The 20849-nt window shown below is 39.6% G+C and overlaps 1 protein-coding gene across 3 annotated transcripts in view; it reads right to left on the bottom strand.

The window, feature by feature from the left end:
- Positions 1 to 23: 23 nt before the first annotated feature.
- Positions 24 to 20849, bottom strand: part of usp24 (ubiquitin specific peptidase 24) — a 78358-nt gene continuing 57532 nt past the window's right edge. For all 3 annotated transcript variants that reach the window (XM_017689042.2, XM_037538139.1, XM_017689051.2), the window contains 30 exons: positions 20613 to 20773; positions 20387 to 20448; positions 19958 to 20149; positions 17761 to 17875; positions 17485 to 17629; positions 17177 to 17296; positions 15537 to 15662; positions 15310 to 15408; positions 14932 to 15014; positions 13547 to 13688; positions 13188 to 13307; positions 12821 to 13041; positions 11834 to 11958; positions 11516 to 11657; positions 10494 to 10644; positions 9102 to 9197; positions 8576 to 8679; positions 8347 to 8460; positions 7078 to 7285; positions 6891 to 6980; positions 6573 to 6675; positions 6181 to 6302; positions 5964 to 6077; positions 5432 to 5497; positions 5154 to 5220; positions 4987 to 5065; positions 4750 to 4825; positions 4384 to 4470; positions 4127 to 4237; positions 24 to 3276 (listed from right to left, as the gene is read on the bottom strand). In XM_017689042.2, the coding sequence (XP_017544531.2) occupies positions 3214 to 3276; positions 4127 to 4237; positions 4384 to 4470; positions 4750 to 4825; positions 4987 to 5065; positions 5154 to 5220; positions 5432 to 5497; positions 5964 to 6077; positions 6181 to 6302; positions 6573 to 6675; positions 6891 to 6980; positions 7078 to 7285; positions 8347 to 8460; positions 8576 to 8679; positions 9102 to 9197; positions 10494 to 10644; positions 11516 to 11657; positions 11834 to 11958; positions 12821 to 13041; positions 13188 to 13307; positions 13547 to 13688; positions 14932 to 15014; positions 15310 to 15408; positions 15537 to 15662; positions 17177 to 17296; positions 17485 to 17629; positions 17761 to 17875; positions 19958 to 20149; positions 20387 to 20448; positions 20613 to 20773 (3504 nt within the window). In that variant the 3' untranslated portion in view covers positions 24 to 3213. The remainder of the gene's footprint in view (positions 3277 to 4126; positions 4238 to 4383; positions 4471 to 4749; positions 4826 to 4986; positions 5066 to 5153; positions 5221 to 5431; positions 5498 to 5963; positions 6078 to 6180; positions 6303 to 6572; positions 6676 to 6890; positions 6981 to 7077; positions 7286 to 8346; positions 8461 to 8575; positions 8680 to 9101; positions 9198 to 10493; positions 10645 to 11515; positions 11658 to 11833; positions 11959 to 12820; positions 13042 to 13187; positions 13308 to 13546; positions 13689 to 14931; positions 15015 to 15309; positions 15409 to 15536; positions 15663 to 17176; positions 17297 to 17484; positions 17630 to 17760; positions 17876 to 19957; positions 20150 to 20386; positions 20449 to 20612; positions 20774 to 20849) is intronic.

The raw sequence follows: 20849 nt of genomic DNA, 5'->3' as shown, positions 1-20849 counted from the left end.
GCACGAAGATCGAAGTTACACAGTTTATAAAAGGTTGTGCATTCCAGTTTTATTCATTGTTTTATATCAAATAGTTCCCATAATCAAACTCTGATGTACAAATTAAAATGTGGTTTTAACATGCATTTCTGAATTTTGACAAGTCACACGTCCTCGGGAGAGGAGCATGATCTAATCAGTAAATAAAACCCTTTAAGTGTCTCCAGCCCCGGCCAATCACCTGCTATTTAAAAACGCTCGAGAGAGGGGAACACGACAATCGCAAAGGGGATGGAAAAAGAATGGAGGCTGAGTTCAAAGCGTTTAGTCTCTACTTAAAGTTTGTCCACCTTCCATTAAGAGCTGAGCTACCCATTCAGCTTCTGCCTTTCCGAGGAAAAGTTCAGCACTGAGTGAAGTTCGAGCATCTGTCCAAATACAGGGCTATTGCAAGCTCTTTCCTGCATGTGACGAACTGATAAAGGAGGTTGTTTTGAGGTTTCTGAGTGAAAGTGCCTCTGCGAGAGATCTTCCTTGGGTCAAGGCACTGGTCTGGTGAACTGTGCCCTCCTGAACCAAGCCTGAACTGGCCTGCGCTACAGCAGAAACTCTAGCAATATGAGGCCTGGGCTTATGAGAAACCATAAAACAACACGGCAACATGTGGACTTCAGCATCTGATTATCCTAAAAACCATTTCATTCACCTGACCACACACTTTTAAATGAAAGAGATTAAAACTATAGTGGATGGCTGTAGCTGATTGGTTGCTAAGAAGCAGAAAAAGAGGCTAAAACGGTATTGTGGGCAAAAAAGACCCTTGGTTTGCTCTGTAGGGGGTTCTAGTGACCCATAAACAGCTTTAACAAAAGACATCAAAGTCAAGCTTTCCACACTTACATTCACTGACATACATGCATAAGCAAAGAAGCACAGTAACTATGACACCCAGGTGCAGACATATGAACAGCAGGTGACACTGAGGTAAACGACAGCATTTCTCTTCACTGTTTAAGGATGATTGTTCAGGAACTTGCACAAGCCAATCCGCATCATTTAAGTTCTATAACAACTGAGAGATAAACCTCATGATTGGCAAGTGAAAGACATTTCATGCAACGTTCCTTTCTGAAAAGCAAACGGCATCACGCGGTGCAGTGTTGAGATAGGTCTGTTTGTAAACATTGTGTGAAAGTATCCAAGCGCTCTAGTCTAGTCTAAGTACAAAGTAAGCAACATACTCTGCCTGACTATGCTCTGACTGAGCTTCTGATTCCACTCTGGCACAGAAGAAGACAGAAAGAGACAAAAAGCTTCCAAGTGAAATGGACAAGAGTGAAGAATCCGGTCAGCATAATCAAAGCCAGGGGTCAAAACGAGTACCACACTGACCTTGGCACCCTGCAAAGCACTCCTTTTCTTCTTTTGGCACTCGACGATGAGCGCAGCAGTGCTGTCGCTGTGTGATTTGTAAATCATAACTGAGGGAAACTGAAAGATTTGTAAAGGAGGACTGGGGTAAAGGCACTTGCGGGCTCCACAAACTGAACCATGTCATCTCTGCACTCTTCTCCAGTTGTCTGTTGCTATCATTTTCCCCCACTCCTCCTTCCCTGTCCTCCACTTTCCACCATGTATGTGTGCTATAAGGCAGACAGAAGTGATACAAGTAAACACATACAAGCAAATAATCATAAAACGGCTGTTGGCAAAGTAAAACCCCTGAACAAGCATCAAAAGTTAAAGCTCAAAAGCATCGCGCATGAGGTTGATTGTGTGATATGACTAGCTCTTGTCCTATTAAGCCTCCAGACTCTTTGTACACAATGTGTGTTCATCCAGCAAGAAGATTTATAGCTGGGGGTGTAGTTTTTGAGTGTGCGTGTGGCCACTGAATGATTAGATGTGTACAGTTCTGAGCAAGAACAGTCAGACGTCAGGCTGCATGCTGACGAAAAACATCTGCTCCAACTGCACAGCCATAGAGTGGCAAAACTGAGCCAAGAGAGGGAACCAGGAGCGAAAGACAACATGTGTAGCCGTGGCTTGAGTTGGCATCCGGATGAGGCAGCAGGCCTGAGACAAAGTCACAGCAAAAGAGAAAAACATCAGATACAGAAAATAACGCAAAAACAAACAAACAAAAAAACTTCCACCATAAGAGGTCAGTTGGCTGCTTCTGGCACTTATTCCAGGAAGGTTCTTATGGAGAAAAGTGAAGACCAGAGAGATGATTTGTTCCTACTATTCCTTTTCCTGCACAAAGTCCTTCTTTCCACTGTGATTTAAGAAGAACTGGACTACAGGTTTGAAAAAAAAAAGAAAAATAAAAGACTATAAATGACCACAACGCTCCCCTTTGCATATCAGAATGAACCAAGAAATCCTGCAGTATGAGCAGACACCATGGGGGGGGCATCTCAATTGCCATGGACACCGTACCAGTTACCATGGTTGTGGTGAGGATGAAGAAAGGAGGCAGCGATTCGAGACCCATCCCACAATGCACTCAGATTTCACACTCTCTTCCCAGGCAGCGCAAGAAAAGAAAGAACAAGAAAGAAAGCAAAGCAGCAAGAGATATGGCCACTCAATCGCCCCTATATGAGGAACTTGTCAAACATCACCTGCCCCCCTCTGACAAACTGAACTCATATATAAAGTGCATTTAAAAAAATATCAGCAAGAGAAAGAGAGGGGTGAAAAAAAGGCTCAGTTATTATTTAACTAGCCGAGGCTTGCAAGTTCCTCTTAGAGCTGATCATGAGGCACCACTCAAACAGATGGAAAAGGGGGGGGGGGGGGGGGGGGGGGTACAGGATTCTTAAAAATATTACTTTACATTTGAAATTACACCTATTGAACACAGCTTTAAGTTTTCATGAATAGTATCTCTCATTATATTGGCAAATATCCACAAAACATCATTTCATTTTTCCTTTGTTTTAAAACTCCCACCCCTCCCTCGGCACCACTGAATCTTGTAGTTCGGTGTGAAAAGTTTTAAGAAAAGAAAAAAAAAACTCCTCCATGTTCTACTGAGCCCCGCTTGCAGTATGGGACTCAGCGCTCTGATTGGATGCGTTGCTGCCTTTCGTTTTCCGGAAATCCATTTCCTGCCCATAGGAGGGCAAATGCAGTCTTTTGATTGGCTGCTTGGAGCCACAATGTCTCTCCATTGGAGGGATTTTTTTTGCTAGTGTAAAAAAGTGCCCCTGCTGCTGATGAAGAGAGTTAGGGGTCAACATCTTCTAAATCACTCTTTGAGTCACCCAACATCATAGGAGACTCTGAGCCCTGAAACAAAAAGAGAGACAAGGCCATAATCAATAACCCAGCAAAAACCCATCCTTAGAAAAGGTCAAATTATGGAAGCAAGCAGTGATTTTATTTGCCAACAACCAGCACAACACATGTTTATTGACATCTAGTTAAACTGAAGTTCTGGGAAAGCCCATCACTGGCTTTGTTTATAACAGTCACTTATATTGGCCAGTTCTTAATTATTTGCAGACTCTTAATTTAAACACACTTTCAGTTAATCAAACCTACATGATCATAAGAAAGTGAGACTCATGTGGATATGATTACAGCTTCAATAGATCTCTGCAGGATAACCAATAAGAGCAGCTTCATATTTGCAGTATGCAATTGCTGCAAACATATATTAATTATACATTTTATATATTTATATAAATAAAAAATACTATTTTCTTGATTCAAATATTTATTTTCAGTGTTTCAGTAATTTCTGCTCTGTAATGCACTAGTCTTGTGAGGCCATGTGAAGAGCATCTGGGGGGTGTGAACTTTGTAGGGTGGGAACAAGCTCAGTGTTAAATTTCTAATCCTATCAAACATCTCACAAAGGCAGAGCTCAAAGTAGGGGGTGATGATGCACTCATCAACACTGTAAAAAACATTACCTTCTTGCAAGGGAAAAAGCTAACAGTATTGTTTGCTTCTTTGCATGTTATTGACTGTACTCTACAAGATAAGGAGTAAGGATTAGATAGGCTAATATCACTGCAATTCAGAAATTCAGAGTTTCACAAGTTGTATGAGTGTATTCTTGTTTTGAAATCATGTCTGGCTCTGCAAGACCAGTAGTGTATGTGAAGGGGAAATGGGGTGGTGTTGTGTGTACCTGTCTGAGGCTGCGGTCAGAGTTCTCATTGGCTGGGCTGCCATCAGAGCCATTACTGCTTCCAGATTGCTCCTTCTCATTCAATAGAGCTGTAGCATAGGCCAGCGTGTCCTAATCATCAAAAATCACAAAAACACGACAGATGATAGGATAAGCAACACTTCCTAATGATTACTGGATTTAAAAAAAAAAAAACACTAGAAGCAAGATAATGCATCACTGAAGAGGACCATCACCAATGCAAAGAAGTACAATACCTGTGCTGAGATGGTTCGCTGGAAGGTCTTAGCCGTGGACGTCTCATTGGACACATTGCTCTGAGGCGTCCAGTAATGCTCAGACATCTAAGAGAGCCGAGATCACATATCAATAAAAGTCTAAGGCTCGTTAAAGTACATTGTTGTGTACATATTTATTGCAATGCAGCACATTTCATTGCACTGTCCCAGTCAGCTTGAAATGTGTGGTCCAGTAAAACCTGGAGGCACCAAGCCCTTTGAGAAGGATCTTGTAAGACGCACCAAGGCTCTTGAGAAACGTTGCTTCATTACACTGTGTACTTGTAGCTGAATAATCAGAATACATTACTTGAGCAAACGGGTTTGCTTAATGGTGTAACTTGCCTTTTTCTGCAGCCACTGCACTGCCCAGCTCCAGTGGCCTGAAAGCTCTTTGAAGTAGTCTTTAGCAGGAGAACACCTGGTGAACACAGACAATGGTTTCATCTTGTGTAAAAACTCACATGTACCAAAATCATTTCGTCATGTCTCTGGTTGCTTGGTTTTGTTTTGTTTTTTACAATTTGAGAGTAAAAGAGCCAAAAGCAAGCAGAGGAGAGCTAAGAATTTCTGCGCACTTACTTCTGAGCTAGAGTGACAAGGAACTTCACACACTGGTAGCAGCGGCTGCTGTCCACATTGTTGCTCTGATGCATCAAAGCTGGAAAAGGGCAATAAAAAATAAAAATACTCACCATCACATTAAAAAAACAGATTCATTATAACAGGGAGAGAGGAATGTTACCTACCCAGAAGCCCTTTCTCAGACTCAAATGCATATTTCAGTCTTTGGGACTGTAGAGGATCCTCTACCATCTGAAAAATCAAGAAAAAATAACCATGTCACAAATACTGTTTCCCCCATTTCTCAATTTAACATACCGCTGGCAGATTTTACATCAACAGTTTTCAATAACCAGACATTACTGAGCACAAGTTTAGCAAGCCTTTCCTATTATTATAAACAACGTAGAATTATATTATTTAGTTTACATGCAAGACTCCTGATCTATGAAACATCACTCACCAGAATCTCCAGAAGCATTTGGAAGACATTCTTTAGCTCATGAGGAGGAGCCGTCTCCAGGTGATTCTGAAACCGCAGACAGAGAGCATTTTGGCATCATTACTGGCTTTATGATATGGAACAAAATACTATAATTTAACTATACTGTTAAATATTGTGATTTCAAAATGCTTTTCAGTATATTAAAACACACTGGTGAACCCTTGTTGATTAATGACTGATTTGGATTGTTTTTTTTTTTTTTTTGCGTCAGATCACGTGAATTCCTTCATTCACCCAAAGAATGTCCATGATTGGTCAGTTAGCTCATAGTACAAAAAAGGATTTAGTGATTGTTTAAAGGCTTATTTGAAAATTGCAGACTTCTGCAATATCAGTACTCTGAAGGCAGATATTGTGAATATGGTTAACAAACCATACATTTGGCTATGCTACTGTAAAGGATGGAGAAACCTGAGTGAGATCAGAATTTAGGGGATTGGGGGATTTATAGTTAAGATAAGTCTTAACTATATGTTATGACATGTCTTACCTTGAGCAGATGCAGCACTCCCAGAGAGAAGGGCTCGTTACAGAAGCAGCAGTATGTCACCATCTCTATGAGGAAGGACAAAGGCCCAGACAGCTCACGCATGGCTAACATTACCTGCAAAACACACAACTCAATGAAAATGACAATCACACCAATTGATGTCTATAACAAGGGCCACAGAACGTGTTTGAGAGCCTATTCAGTGTCTATGTGTTACCTCCATAAGGTAAGGCTGTCCCTCAGGTTTAAAGAGCAGAGTGTTGACATCTGGGTGTAGTGGCAAAAGAGGTGAGGATGGAGCCACAACGCCAGAGGAGCTGTGTTTGAACATACCAGGAGCTGGACATGCAGAGAGAAAAAGGGATCACTTTCATAAGGCCAAATCATACACTACCTAATCTACGCACTATAAAACAAGCCTTCATTTACCTTACAACTACAGCTTTTAGTCAATTAGTTTTTTTTCCCCTTAACTTTATGTTCTACCATTTTTCTGAAAAATTTCTGAAAGTCTAAGTGAAAATAAAAATAAATGTATACAACATCTAAAATAATAGTTGTGTTTTCCACTCCTGCTTATCAATCTATGAGTTCTGCATGTATGCTCACCCTCTGTCCTCTGAGATGTGAGGTCTGTGTGTAACACCACCAGAGCCAGCGTGTTATGCAGGTGCAAAAACTCTCGTGCCTGAGCCGAACTCCACCGACGATTCTGAAGCAAACAAAGTGACAAAGACCTTCAAATACAGCAAACCACTCATTTCCACTGGTGCAGGAGTTCAGCTAAGACAAAACTCAGAGTCACTGTAACTGATCAAGAAGACTAAGTATTGACAGCATGGATTAAATAGAAAATGTATTTAAAATCATGATTTGCTATTGTCTGTTTAAAAGAGATTGTGTCATATACAGTCCGCTCAGTCACACCTGATTATTCTGTCGGTTAGGACCCAAGAGGAAGATGAGCATCCGTCGATAAGCAGCATGTTTCAACAACAACTGACAAGGCCCGAATCCCTGTGGTTGGACATGCTTCATTAGACAAATGTTATTTTATGTGTTTATTTGTTTAATAAAAAATGAAGAAAATCTTTATTTATTTATGGTCTCTCACTCTTTGTGCAAAGTTGCTGAACAGGCTGAAGTACTGTGAACAATTCTTGCAGTTTTCTGGCACATCCTTGTCCAGCAGTGACAGCAACATGTCCAGGAGGCAGTCCAGCCCAGAGTCCTGGAAATATAGTGCACTCTCTAAAGTCTTCTCCAAGATGGATGCCACCACCACACGCACCTCTCGAACACTGCACTCCAACAGGCAATTTCTATTAAGAGAAGTTGAGAGAAATACACGGTATGTCCAAAAGTATCCAGACATGACTTCTTATTACTAAATTCAGTTACTTGGAAGGTGAACCTATCTTTGACACACACGTTCAACTGCACACACAAAGCTTCTATGGTCTCCACAGAGAAGCACTACCAACAAAATAGGAGTATAATATGATTGCTGTAAGACCATGTATATAAACAAAGTGTATATTTTGCTTGCTTATTGTTCAGTACGTTTCTTTGCACTTTATACATCACATGTATTCTGGTTTTTGCAATAGAGCCAAGTGTTGCTGGTATCAGATTCTCTGGCCAAGCAGCAGACCAGAGCCTGGTGGAACAACCAGCTACAGCTGAAACCTCTACTTGAGTGGAAAAATGGCTCTGAACCTTGCTGGATTTTTCTAAGCAAAATCAGTAAGAGTTTAGTGTGATGAGCCCTGAGGATTGTAAACCAGTCCAGCACATTCTGTAGCCTTGACAGAGCTGTGGCGTGATCTGAGGACAATCCTACCATCCGATACAAACCAGCCAATCCTCAAGGAGGGCATTACGACCCCAACAGAACCACCCCCACACTGCTTCACAACTATGCACACATACAGAAAGGCCTTCATCACCTCCCATTATGAACATATCAACATGCCTCTAGCTCTAGATGTTTACATTCTGTGGCCAGGGTCTCCTTTCTGAGTGCTCTCAGCCAATCAGGTTGCAGGAAAGTAGCCACACTCACACCAACAGAAACAGGTGCAAGTGATTTAGATACTGGTAAAACCTCACACTCAGAGACACGTGCTAATAATTTTGTGTTCAGTGCCTTAACTAGCATGCAGCCTCTGGTGGTCAGGTCAACAAAGCAAAAGCATCAATCAGCCAGAACGACAACAAAAAAAAAAAAACATCAAAAGATATTCAAGTTTTTGTTTTGTATACTCCTTTGTCTTTGCAATTGATTACATCCATAATGTCTTATAAAATGCTGCCTACAATGACAGGAATTGTCAGTCAGTGGGTCATGTGCCAATCTTCATATGCATGAATTCTCACTCACTTGATGATCTCCCGACCCTCAGTGGCCACCAGGTACTGGACCATCCACTGACATGCCTCACTGCTCTTAGACAACAGCATCTCAACTGTGGCTATCCACTCCTCTGTGTCTACCCTGTGAGAGAGATGATGTCATTAGGATGTCATCAATGATTCCGTGTAGGATCTTTCGACAATCAGATTTTCTGATTGTTTGGACATTTAGCATTGTATCAGATGAGCTTCGGCACCTGAGCTTCTTCTTGGTGCGCAGGTAGGTATGGAAGAGGAACTGCACAGCCAGCTGCAGGCTGGTCTTTGCCATGGCCTGATAGGATGGATGCTTCAGCTTCGTCTGCATGTTGAAAAAACAACTCTGATTAAATTCCCTCATTTTTACAAGTCAGTGAAACAGTATCAGGGAGGGTGCCTGAACGAGCTGAGTGTTTTCACACAATGGTAGGTGGAGGTAGTAAAAGTGGGAGGTGAAACATGAAACCTTTTCTTAATATTATTTTTCCCTGTTTATATATTATTTACCACTAGTGCATATGGATATCGTCAAAACTGTTTCAGAGGTGGGCAAAATTCATTACAATTTGATGAAGGAATGTAAAAACACAAATATATATTTTTTCAGAGATATATGATGATGTGCTTAATATGACCAGGTACATGAATTAATTACCAAACAATTGTGATTTTGGGTTCAAGGTTCAGGTCAGGTTTTAACAATTGTAGGCACTTGCTCTGAAAAGATACATGGTGATGTCTCACCGCATTGACAGAGGCCAGGGACAAGGTGAAGTTAAAGTAGTCACTGTTGTACACATCTCTGTTCTTCATGAACTTCAGATTCTCATCCCTCACCATCTACAACAAAAACACAGACAACACAAGAGTGTTAAAACTGAAGTACACGTTGTATAATGTGTGAGATGCATAGGCTGCATTTTCAGAAGTGGATCTCAGCTGCTTGCAGTGGTGGACAGTAACTAAATAAATGTAATTCGTTACTGTACTTAAGTAGTTTTTTTGTGTATCTGTACTTTACTTAAGTATTTCCATTTTGGGCAAATTTTTTATTTTCACTCCACTACATTTCAAAGTCAAATATCTGACTTTTTACTCCACTACATTTAGGGAAATCTGTCATTCCTTTTGGTTTTTGTGTGTGTAAAAATGTAACATGTCAAAACAAAAGAAGTGCAAAGCAAGAACACAAATCAGGGCACAGAGGTCACCTTGTTCTGAGCTTGTTTTGACCTGTTGGTCATACCAACCCAGTGCAAGCACACTGTTCAACGTCAGTGCAGCAGCGTAAAAATTTGGGAGCACATACATCTAACTAAATGATGAACTAACCTAACTTTGTGTAAATAGACCACAATATAGAAATATGTAGACAAATGCAGTCGTGACTGGCATGTTTCTTTTTTTCTGAATTCATACAAACACTTTCATTTTATAGTAAATTAGTAAATTAGTTTTGGTTAGTTTATGTTTATGAACAGAGACCTACAGATCAATATAGTAAAGGAAAACGTATTTGTGATCCTGAGTTTAAAGCAAGTTTTTATTTCAGCTTGTAACTAATTTACAAAGTAATCTTAAACTGAAACCTTGCTTGTGTGTAAAAGTGATTTCAGAGCCACTCAGTTCTACCTGATGGAAACGGTTTACCTTCAGTGTTTTGTGCTTATGATCATTTTAATAGACGTCAGCGTCACTAATTAATGACATTCTATTAAAAGACTGGTTTACCAAGAGAGACACTGGAGGATTTTCACCTAAAATGAGTTCATGAAGCGAGTCTTGTTATAAAAATGACAACAGGACATCAGAGCCATAATTTTTTAATACTTTTACTTTCGATACTTAAGTACATTTGAAGACGAATACTTTTGTACTTTTACTCAAGTTGAGGTCTAGAGTAAGCACTTCTCCTTCTACTCGAGTAATATTTTACCTTGGGTATCTCTACTTTAACTCAAGTTCATGGTTTTTGTACTTCGTCCACCTCTGTCTGCTTGTCAAAACAAATGTTTCATTTACTAAAAGAGCGGTGATGTAGGATCAGACTTTGCCCATCAAGTCCATCATGAACGATGTGTCAGATCCTACATCAGCATTTTTCCTCTGAGACTCTGATAAGTGAATTGACTGTACCTGGTAGATCCTGGCAGGCATCTTCTCCACAAACAAGCCCTTTTTCTCTCCTTTCCTAACCAGGCGGGTAAGCAGAGTGAGTCGATCGTTGTTGGCTCTCGGTGGCCGCGGGGATGACTGCGGAGAGATCTCAGGAGAGGAAGGGGCTGACCTGAGAGACGGATAGGACAGAAAATGTGATTATGGTAAAGATGTCTGGAATATCATACTGTGATAAAAGATTTGTAACTTTGCTGGTGAGAAGAATAAAGTGTAAATAAAGGAAACACAACCTCGACTCACAAAATGTAGACTAGAGACTAGATGTAGCACCATCACAAGAGATACTAAGATACATCATGTGTAGATCTCCTATCAAGCTCAGAATTGTTGCTTCAAAATTTTGTGTGTTTGTCTGGATTTATGTACCAAAAAAATAATCATTATTAACCATTTTTGTAACTTAGTTTTCATATATGGACTGCATGGACTGGCTATGAGCTGTTTAAAGCATGACTGATAATATATTTGTACTTCAGCAATACAGAAGCTAAATGCAATAAAAACTGTGTTTGGAACAGCAGCATTCCAAAGAAAACTTCTCATTGATACATAGATATACTAACTAAAATTGATCAATTAGTAATAAATATAATATTAATGGCTTCTTTGACTGCAGTGAAAAAAACAACTTTGAAATTTCTTGCAGAACCTATTATGCACTTAAAATTTACATTTTTGCTCTATTTTATGGATGTTCTGGTACTGTAACAGGCCACTGCCAGACTGAATTGACTGATACTGTGGTTGCTTGGACTGTGGCAGCTGACTTTGTCCAAAATGTTTGACAGGACCTTTTCTAGTTGAATTTATTTTGTTTTATTAAGTATCTCTGTACATGTCTGTTTGTTTGCTGGGTTGTTTATTTTTGTATTGAAAATATTTAATAAAAAATAAAATAAATAAATAACTAAATAAATAAAACTAATTAGAATCTTTGGAAAAAAATAACGGCAGAGGAAGGGCTATAACGTGTAACTCACAGAGATAGGTCCTCGGCTTCCTGCCTCATGACGCTGACACGGCTCTTTTTGGGCAGCACAGGAGAGTTTTGGTCACTGATGCGCTGGTAGAAGAGCATGTAGGCATTCCAGTAGCGTCTCCGCACATCCGGATATGGATTAGCTATAGAGAAAGCGAGCGGAGGGGTTACACCATACAGTTAATAAATATTTTACTTGTCAACTACATCATTTGCATATACGAGTGGTTAGACATAGAAGTTTCAGTAGGAATTATACTGCTGAGTTGGACACTGTGTGTTGAGCTCTGTATCAGGAAACAGAGTGACCTAGACTTACACTGATCATAAACTTTGGGTCTGTACTCTCCTCCAAAGCATTCATACTCTAGAGTCTCATCGTTCATGTCAAACTCCTCCACAACGTTGTCGTTAAATTTATACCACCGGCCTCGCGAACTGCCCCTAAAGAACATTGAAGAAAAGGACAGAAAAAGAAAAAGTATGAGTTAACTCAGTGTGGTTGTTTCTGCATTCCCACATTCCCTGATCCAGTTTAAAGGGGCATGGTTGTGCCAGGCATCTGGACCTGTTTAAGACATTAGACTATGCAAGAACCACTGGTAAAAGGTGTTTGACAGAAACGGAGACACACAGACCACCCTACATACACAGATCTAGGCAGCAAATTTTTAACATGTGCTTGTCGGTAAAGTAAAAGCATGTGGTATATATGGCCTGTGTACTTTGTTAAAAGTTGTTATGGTATTATTTTCCTATACTAAACATAAATAACTGAAGTCTTTTACTGAAGAAATTAGCAGTGGTTTATGTAAAATCTATGCTACTGTTCAATATGGAATGTGTTTTTCAGTAATGTAACACTATTAAACATACATGCATAAAATGTCTTCAAAGTTGATCCTGGTACTCTGCAGTGTCATATATTTCAATATTCAGCAGAAAGTTGTAAAAAAAGTTAACTAAACTAAATGGACCTGTTTTTTTTCTAAAAAAGCAGAGGATGCCATTTAGTATTGAGAATGAAGATATAAGAAAATTATATTGAGAATGTCATATTTGATCTAATTTTGAAGTAGATAAACTATTGTGCGCACAAAACTAGAGATTGTTTACAACTTGTTCCTGTTGTCAAAATATTTGAAATATTGAATAAAGCAACAAAAATACTTATTTGTTTTTTTACCATTTAAATCTACATTCCTACAATGGAATAAAATGATATTATACTCATAACAAGCAAAAAGAAACTTTTGAAAGTTTGCGCACACAGTAAGGTAAGCCATCAATCTCTAATCACACTTGCCTGCGGTCTTTGATGAAGGAGTAGTAGTGTCCTGCATGTGCCTGGCCACTGTGGACCACCACTCCCACCAGTTCATAGTTTTCAGAGATTGTCACTTTCTTGCGAGGAGATCCTCCAGGCCCAGCCTCTCCACCCCTGCCGTTCTCACCATGGTCAGCACTGGAGTCCTGCCGAGCCATGCCAGACACTGTGTATGGCTCCATGTTCAGCACCCATGGGAACTAGCAGGACAGATACAAAAAGCATACAGCATTCTTATCACTTAACAGAAGTGTAATTACTGTTTGCCACTGTCACCCAGATACCCAACAACAAGTGAGATCTTTTTTAGATTTCAAATCACCATGGCCAAGAGTGAAGGTCTTACCCTGATCTGTTCATCATATTTGATGGAGCGTCCACTCTCCCAATCAAAGCCAAAGCGCATGAGATGGATAACCAACACACTGGGCAATGATTTAATACAGGTGCGTTTTACTGTGGTCCTCTAAAACAGAATACACACTGACTATTAACGGACATAAGCCTTTGGACTTCAACATAGAGAGTACATAAATCAATGCAACAAAGAAGCACAGCTAGTCAAGCACATATACTGGGATTCACTGTGTTCCTCCACGGCTAACTGAAAATACACAGAGCTATACCTCAGCTGCAGCAGATAAAACCTAATCAATTCATCTAATCATGTCACAGTCTCAATTAGGATGAAACTGACATCTTCACCTTCTCTTTGCATTTCTCACAGTAGTAGGCATTGCTGCCTTCTAGCACCTCTCCTCTCACAAACTGATCCAGAGAAATCTCCAGACTCTGACACGACGTCACCCCTAGGTTCAGTGCCATGAAGGTTTCTTCACGCTCATACCTGTGACACACGGAGGGGGAGGGAGGGAGGGAGAAACCCTGTAAAAGCTTATAACAGTCATAGAATCACAAGAGGTAGTTAAGCCCAATCAAGCAAATAAATCAGGGCCACTTAAAGGGGAATTCCACAGATTGCTCTAATTAAATGGTTAAGATGTAAACGAAGTTGTTCAGAGTGGTTTGATATGAAATGTTCTTTACAGACTCAGAACTGTTCAAGGTGGTGGTGGTGATGGAAGCCAGACGTTCACTATGAAATGTTCCATCACAAAAAATTATAACATGAACCAGTTATGAATACATTACCTGAAGTCTAAAACATTGTTTTATGATAATCTGAGATCAGAGTTTGACCTAAAATACAATTCTAAAATCCATCAATGAGGGTCACATGCAGGCCACTGTACTCCAAAAGAATAAATTTATCAGTTTTTTTTTTACCATTATCAACCATTATTACATATAAAAACTCAGAGGACACATGTAGATTCAATAGTAGAGTCTGAATCTAAGTTTCTCTACAATTCATTATTTTACATAAAACGCATTAAATCCACTGCATTACTGCTTTTTTTTTAAATCAACACAGCCATTACAATTTATGTAAAAATACCAGATGTTTAATATATCACAAGTGGCCAGTGTAGCGTTCTCATTTAGCAGCTGTAGCCAGTCAGCAGCCTGTCCATGTTGTCCACCATTACACACACACACCCCCACACACCCCCACACACCCCCACACACACCCACACACACCCACACACACCCACACACACCCACACACACACCCACACACACCCACACACACCCACACACACCCACACACACCCACACACACCCACACACACCCACACACACCCACACACACCCACACCACGTAAAAGGAGAACAGAGTGAAGGGACACAGCACCTCCACACTCCCCTGCAGGTTCACCCCAACACCACATGTGTAATATAAATGTGTATGGGGTGAACAGTGCAAAGTCATTGAAAATATTTTGTGTGTTAGTCACAGAAAATGAGCAAAATCCAAGGAATCTGAGGTTGAAATAATAAATCGCATAATCTTTTTTTGTAAACACTGAAAATGGGCCCCAAAGACCCAAACAACACATAAGGGTTAACTTAAAAACTCAGTGGAATTCCCCTTCACGTTAAAACAAACACTGAGAAAGCTAAAGGAAATCAATATTTACACATTCTTCTTATTTAAAGAAAGGCTGCTCTCTTATGTTATTACTGACCTGTGTGGACAGTCTTTGCATATCTTCTGGTCAGAGAAAATGCCCTGGAATGTGTTCTTAAAGATCTGCTCTCTTCCGATTTTCTGAATGAAAGAAAAAACTGTTTAGTGGCAAATTTCTTAAAAGAACACAGCCAAGACACCCAACACAAATGTCTTAGAAAGACCTTGTTTCCAGATGCCCAATAAATCAGGAGTTCCAACGTAATCTCCAGTGTAATTCAGCCTATAACCAGCCACATCCTCTGATTCTTAGGCCAATGTAGTCACATGAACATTAGGATATATTGAAAGCAAATCCTTTCAGCTCTATTAAGAGCTCATCAGCTCACGAAATCTCTGTCTGGAAAACCAGTGGTTAATTTTGTGTATGGTGTACCTTTAGATGTTCATCTAGCTGGTCCACCAGGCTGGTGAAAAACTCATAGGCATCCTGCTGCTCTCGCACATACAGTTCCTTATTCCACATCTTAAAGATCTGCACAGGAACGTAACAAGTAGCATCATTAGTAATCCTCAATAACAACATCTTCCAATATAATAGAAAGTAAGATACTGTGTCTGAACAGAATGTGTATTAGCTCAATGACAAAACATTACACTCACCTTCCAGAAGTTCTCAGGTACATAGTACTGCAGCTTGCTCTCCATCAGGTGGCCAAATAGAGACTGCACCTGACAGAAAACACTCTCCTCTGGGTTCTCTGTGTCGTCTTCTATTGACAAGATAGACTGATACATACAAAAAGAAACACTTTTAAACATCTGTTATTAGAGCTGGGCTATTCCTGCAACAGTGCATGAAGATCTACTTTTAAATAACATGGAAACAGTATTTTTTTTCCCCCAACACTTTTGATAACAAACCACAAACCAAACAGCTACACACCATTGTTTACAACCAATGATTTACTAAGATAAACAAATAAATAACTTTAAAAAAACATCTTCAGGTCAATGTACTATATATATATATATATATATATATATATATATATATATATATATATATATATATATATATATATAAATGTACAAAATCCGCATGGCATAATCAGCAAAGTGCCATTAGGGATGCACAAAACACCAAAATCATCAGTAGAAATTTTCAATTTATTAAAAAAAAAACAAAAAAAAAAACAAGCAACCTGGATATTCACCCAAACCAAATTTCTACTATCCTGAACAAATCTTTTATATTTTAAAACATTAGTCAAATATAAATGAGCACACATAAGCTAATATATATAGTTAAGGTTATTTATTCTTAAAATAAATGTGCATTCTCACAGTATACTTTCTACTTATTTCTACTTATGCACAATGTCAGTGAATATTAGAACCTTTCCTTCAGCAAGCCATGTTAGTTTTAAAACTTGGCTCTTCAGCAAGCCAGAATTCCAGATAGGAAAACAAAAACAAAGGTTAAGAATTGGCTACCATGAATGCTTTGAAGGATCTTGACAAAAAATCTTAACATTATTAATTGTATGCAGAAGCTGGCAAATATTTCCTTCTAAGCCACACTGGTACAGCACTTGCTACCCAGTTCCAGTCCTTTTTTTTTTCTTTTCTAACCATGTGATATGCTGTTGTCACTAACTTGGTCAACTTGGAATCTGTTTCACTGTTCAACTGTTGTATACGCATGTCCAGTGGTCAAGATGTACTAGGGTTTTTTTTTTCCACTGCAATGTGAGACTTGCCATGACACTCGAGTAGGAATGTCCTAAAAAGGACTACTTTTATACGCCCTGTTAGGATATTCCCTATAAAGTTTGCTGAACATCTCAGATACAGAGGCATCAAAAGCAATCCATGAAAACAGAGTTTTCTGTGAAGGAATGAAGCTGCAGACTTGTTTCACTTTGTGTTCTTGCTTTTCCGACTTTTCCTGCATGCCTCGCTCTGATGTCATTTTTGACCAGATGCACAAATAGATAAGATCTTTTTTTTGCATAGTGAGGGTTTAAATATTCAATTGAATTGAGTTTGGCCTTAGTTATGTTGTTCTGTTAATACATAATGCCGCCCCCCCCCCCCACCCCGATATGCTGTCCTGATATCACATTTTACTCGCCCTGGGCATCGGGGCAATCATTACTGTTGAAACCTTTTATGTACTGTCATTGGCAGATATGTTCATAAAAATTATGGGATATAACCAAAATCCTCATATTGGTGCATCCCTAATTGCCATATAACAACAAAAACTTAGGAAGGTTTTCTTCTGCTGTACCACTTACTTCAGGTAAGCCAGGCTGCATGTAGAGTTGTTGGAAAACAGCATTCATGTAGCAAGTTGCTCCTCCATTCTTCAGTCCCACAAATCCTGACACAGATCGGCTGTCCACTGGAGGAAGGTACTGAGGCCAACAAACACAAAACACATAAGTCTCTCTTAGCGTTTACAGTTATAATACATTGTTATATTGCCATTTCTTCAGTGCAACATTTATCAAGATATCTTTGTGAGCTACCAGGACTAGTTCCAAATAAAGCAAAATAAGGTGAAGCTGAAAAGAGAAGTTTCCCTAAAGGCAAAAAGACTCACATCAAATTCCTTAGTGAGGGAGGGGTCGGACTGGTGGTGCATAGACAGCAGCTCTCGAGTGATGAGCTGCAGGTTGGTGAGAGAGCTATCAGCCAGCATCACCAACACCTCATAAGCTGCCAACCGACTGCTCACTGTACTGCACCTGAGAAAAATGTGTGACAGAGAGTGGGAATGCATGAGTTAGTGAGCATGTACATTGTAAGTGTGAAATGTATTTTAATATAAAATTATGTTTATGTGAGAAATGTACTGTGCATAAAATTTTTGTGTTACTTTGGGTGGAAGTCATGGAGAGGAGCTGTAGTGCTGGAAGGGTTATTGCTGTTTAGGATAATGCGTGATGCTCTAAACAGGAAGTCATCCAAAAGCTGCTGGATAAGGGAGGGTCCTGGACAAAAACAAAAGTGTTTTTCCAACTTTCACCTAAAAGACCACAAATGTCTGAATTCAAAAGCATAGACAACATGCTAGTATTTAGATGCATCTGACAGTAATTCGATGCATGTGACAACATGCATGCACTAATTTCTGCATTAAGTTTTCATTTCTACCTTAAAACAACTTCCGACTGCAGACACCAAGAATGTTTTGTTACCCTCTTAACATGTTCATCAGTGCAACAGACTGTTTATAGTGTAGTAAATGATGAAACACAGGATTGGAACAGGATAGGGCCTTTTTTAAGTTACCTGATACCTGATCCATTAAATATGCCTGGATGTCCCTAAACTTAGTACCTCTAACAGGTAAAAAAAGAGACATTTTCAGATATTAAATCTATTGTTAGACTTTATTAGACACTTCAAGATCTGACAGATCCCTGAGCAAAAAATTGTGTGTATGGGTATCTGGGTATCTACATTGACTTTTGTATCTAGCAGTACCTGAGCTCAGGACTGTCTTTTTATCTAACCTATTGATAGCTAACAAAGATACTTTCTCTAGATAGACAAAGAACCTCTTGTAAGTCGCTCTGGATAAGAGCGTCTGCTAAATGCTATAAATGTAAATGTAAATGTGTGTATTCTGGATGTGCATTTCGGCTACATTTGCTTCTAGTATCTATAAGAGTCAACAAACTCTTTAAAAAGGAAAAAAGCTTTAAAAAAGAAAAGAAAAACACAGAATTTTATATAAGGCCTCATATCTCCTCAGTGGACAAGGTGCCAACATGTTAGTATGTCGGAGAAATGTCTACAGTTTCTGGACCTAGCCAACATCCTAGCAACACTCCTAGCAAAAATATGCACCAGAGCAACACAATCTCTACCTTCTCAGTAACGTCCTTTTTGGAAAAAAGCGCACATCAAATCACTCACATGTCATACTTGCAAAGTATACCATAATTTCCGGACTATAAGCCGCTACTTTTTTCACACGATTTGAACACTGCGGCTTAAACGATGTGGGTAATTTATGGATTTTTACAGGATAACGAGCTTCATGCCGCCAAAACATTTAGCCTTGTCACATCAGACAAATGAAATTACCGAACAGGTCACAGTGGACCAATGAAACTGTTCGAATTAAATCAAACGCATTCACACTAAATTCTTCAGATCAGTCATTTTGCGCTTCATGCACACACTCTCATCATGGAAACACCCAAAGAAATGCATATGATGCAGCTTTTAAGTTAAAGGCGATCGATCTGGCTGTCGAAGAAGATCCGACTGAAAGCCAAAACAATCGCCACCGAAAAGAAGATTGAAGATTTTAGAGGTGGACCATCGTGGTGTCTGAGATTTATGAGACGAAAAGGCCTGTCCATCACGGACGACTCCGTGTCAGCAACTCCCTCCCGACTACGAGGAAAAAGTTACAAACTTCCACAAATTCACTCAAACAAGGATAGCCGAGAATTCCATTGGACCAGACATCATAAATATGGATGCAAGTACCTTTGACATTTGACCTGCTTCTCACTAGGACTGTTAACAAAAAAAGGTGAATCGTCCATCACGCTGAAAACAACTGGCCATGAGAGAAGAACACATTTCACTTGTGTTCTGAGCTGCTTTATTTTTTTAACCAGCCGTGTTACAGGCACTTTTCGGAAAAAAGCATTTAAGGTACGCATTTGTGTATGTTACAGATAAGTATTTAATCAAAAGTTAAAAAAAAAATCTTTCTGTGCAAATATCTTAAAATGTTACAACGTGGACACCTGCGGCTTATAGACAAATGTGGCCTATGTATGCAAATTTTTTTTTTTACTTTTTAATGTTATTGAGTGCGGCTTATATTCAGGTGCGCTCAATAGTCCGAAAACTACGGTAATACAATTTAAATATACTCATCACACAAATTTTATAGCTCTGTAAATTGTGTGCCTGCATATTTTCTCTGCTGTCCTGTGATAAAATGCAATTAATACCTGAACATTGATTTCAGTATTTGTACAACAGCATCTTAACCAAGTACTTGACAACTCGTGCACATCCTCAGTAAATATTCATAACAGACTAACCGAACTGCTCTTTCTCGCTGCCGCAAAGGGAGAGCAGAGTTTTTATGAGGCGCAGATGGCCGGCCTGCAGTATATTGTCGGCCTCACTGGTTTCCAACTCGCTGGTCCACGTGGGCTCAAAGTTATCCAGCCAACTGATCTCATCCTCCAACATGACCGCTGGGCTGATCTGCAGCTGCTCCATCTCTGTGCCTGCAGACAGACATAGGTACAGTGGATGAGAGAAATCTAAAATGTATTTACAACTTCACCACAGTGTTGAAACTCTTATCAAATAGAATGTTCCATGCTGATAGGACTGAAGATGAAGTCCCTCTTGAGAAGAAAACTGGCCTAGTGGCAAAATCCATCTTTACTTTTCCACTGCTCTAAATTCCCATCAGTGTTTTAACAGAGCAAAAAAAATGAACTGTGAAATAGCATTCTTACTGGTCAGGTCATCCAGGAGTTGGCATCGCAGGTCAAAATACTCTGTGCACTGTGAAAGCAACCTACAGATACAAACATTAAAACTTCAGCAATGCCAAAATCAATCATAACTACACTTATATCTTACATCACCTATTTGCAGTTGCTAACATTTCTAACAAATGTATTTTGTTATTATGGCAAATAACAGTCCATTTGCGCTTCAAACAGAATCCTTTGTTTTGACCTCTGGTTGATGCCCCTCATGACGCTGGTAGGAGACCACAGAGGGAGCTGGGCGGTCAGTACCACCTTCAGTAGAAACAGGTTGGGCTTCTGCAGCTCCGGGTACGCCGACGTATCACTCTGACTCAGAGTGTACAGCTGATCACAGGCCACCCGCCGGATCTGTGTGTGTATTTGAGTGGAGTGGGAGTGAAAAGTGGGATTAATAGCTGTTAGAATAAAGAAAGCCAAGCTGAGT

This window comes from Pygocentrus nattereri, chromosome 4, assembly GCF_015220715.1.
Source record: "Pygocentrus nattereri isolate fPygNat1 chromosome 4, fPygNat1.pri, whole genome shotgun sequence".
Classification (NCBI taxonomy): Eukaryota; Metazoa; Chordata; class Actinopteri; order Characiformes; family Serrasalmidae; genus Pygocentrus; species Pygocentrus nattereri.
This window is presented reverse-complemented; position numbering and strand designations above follow the sequence as displayed.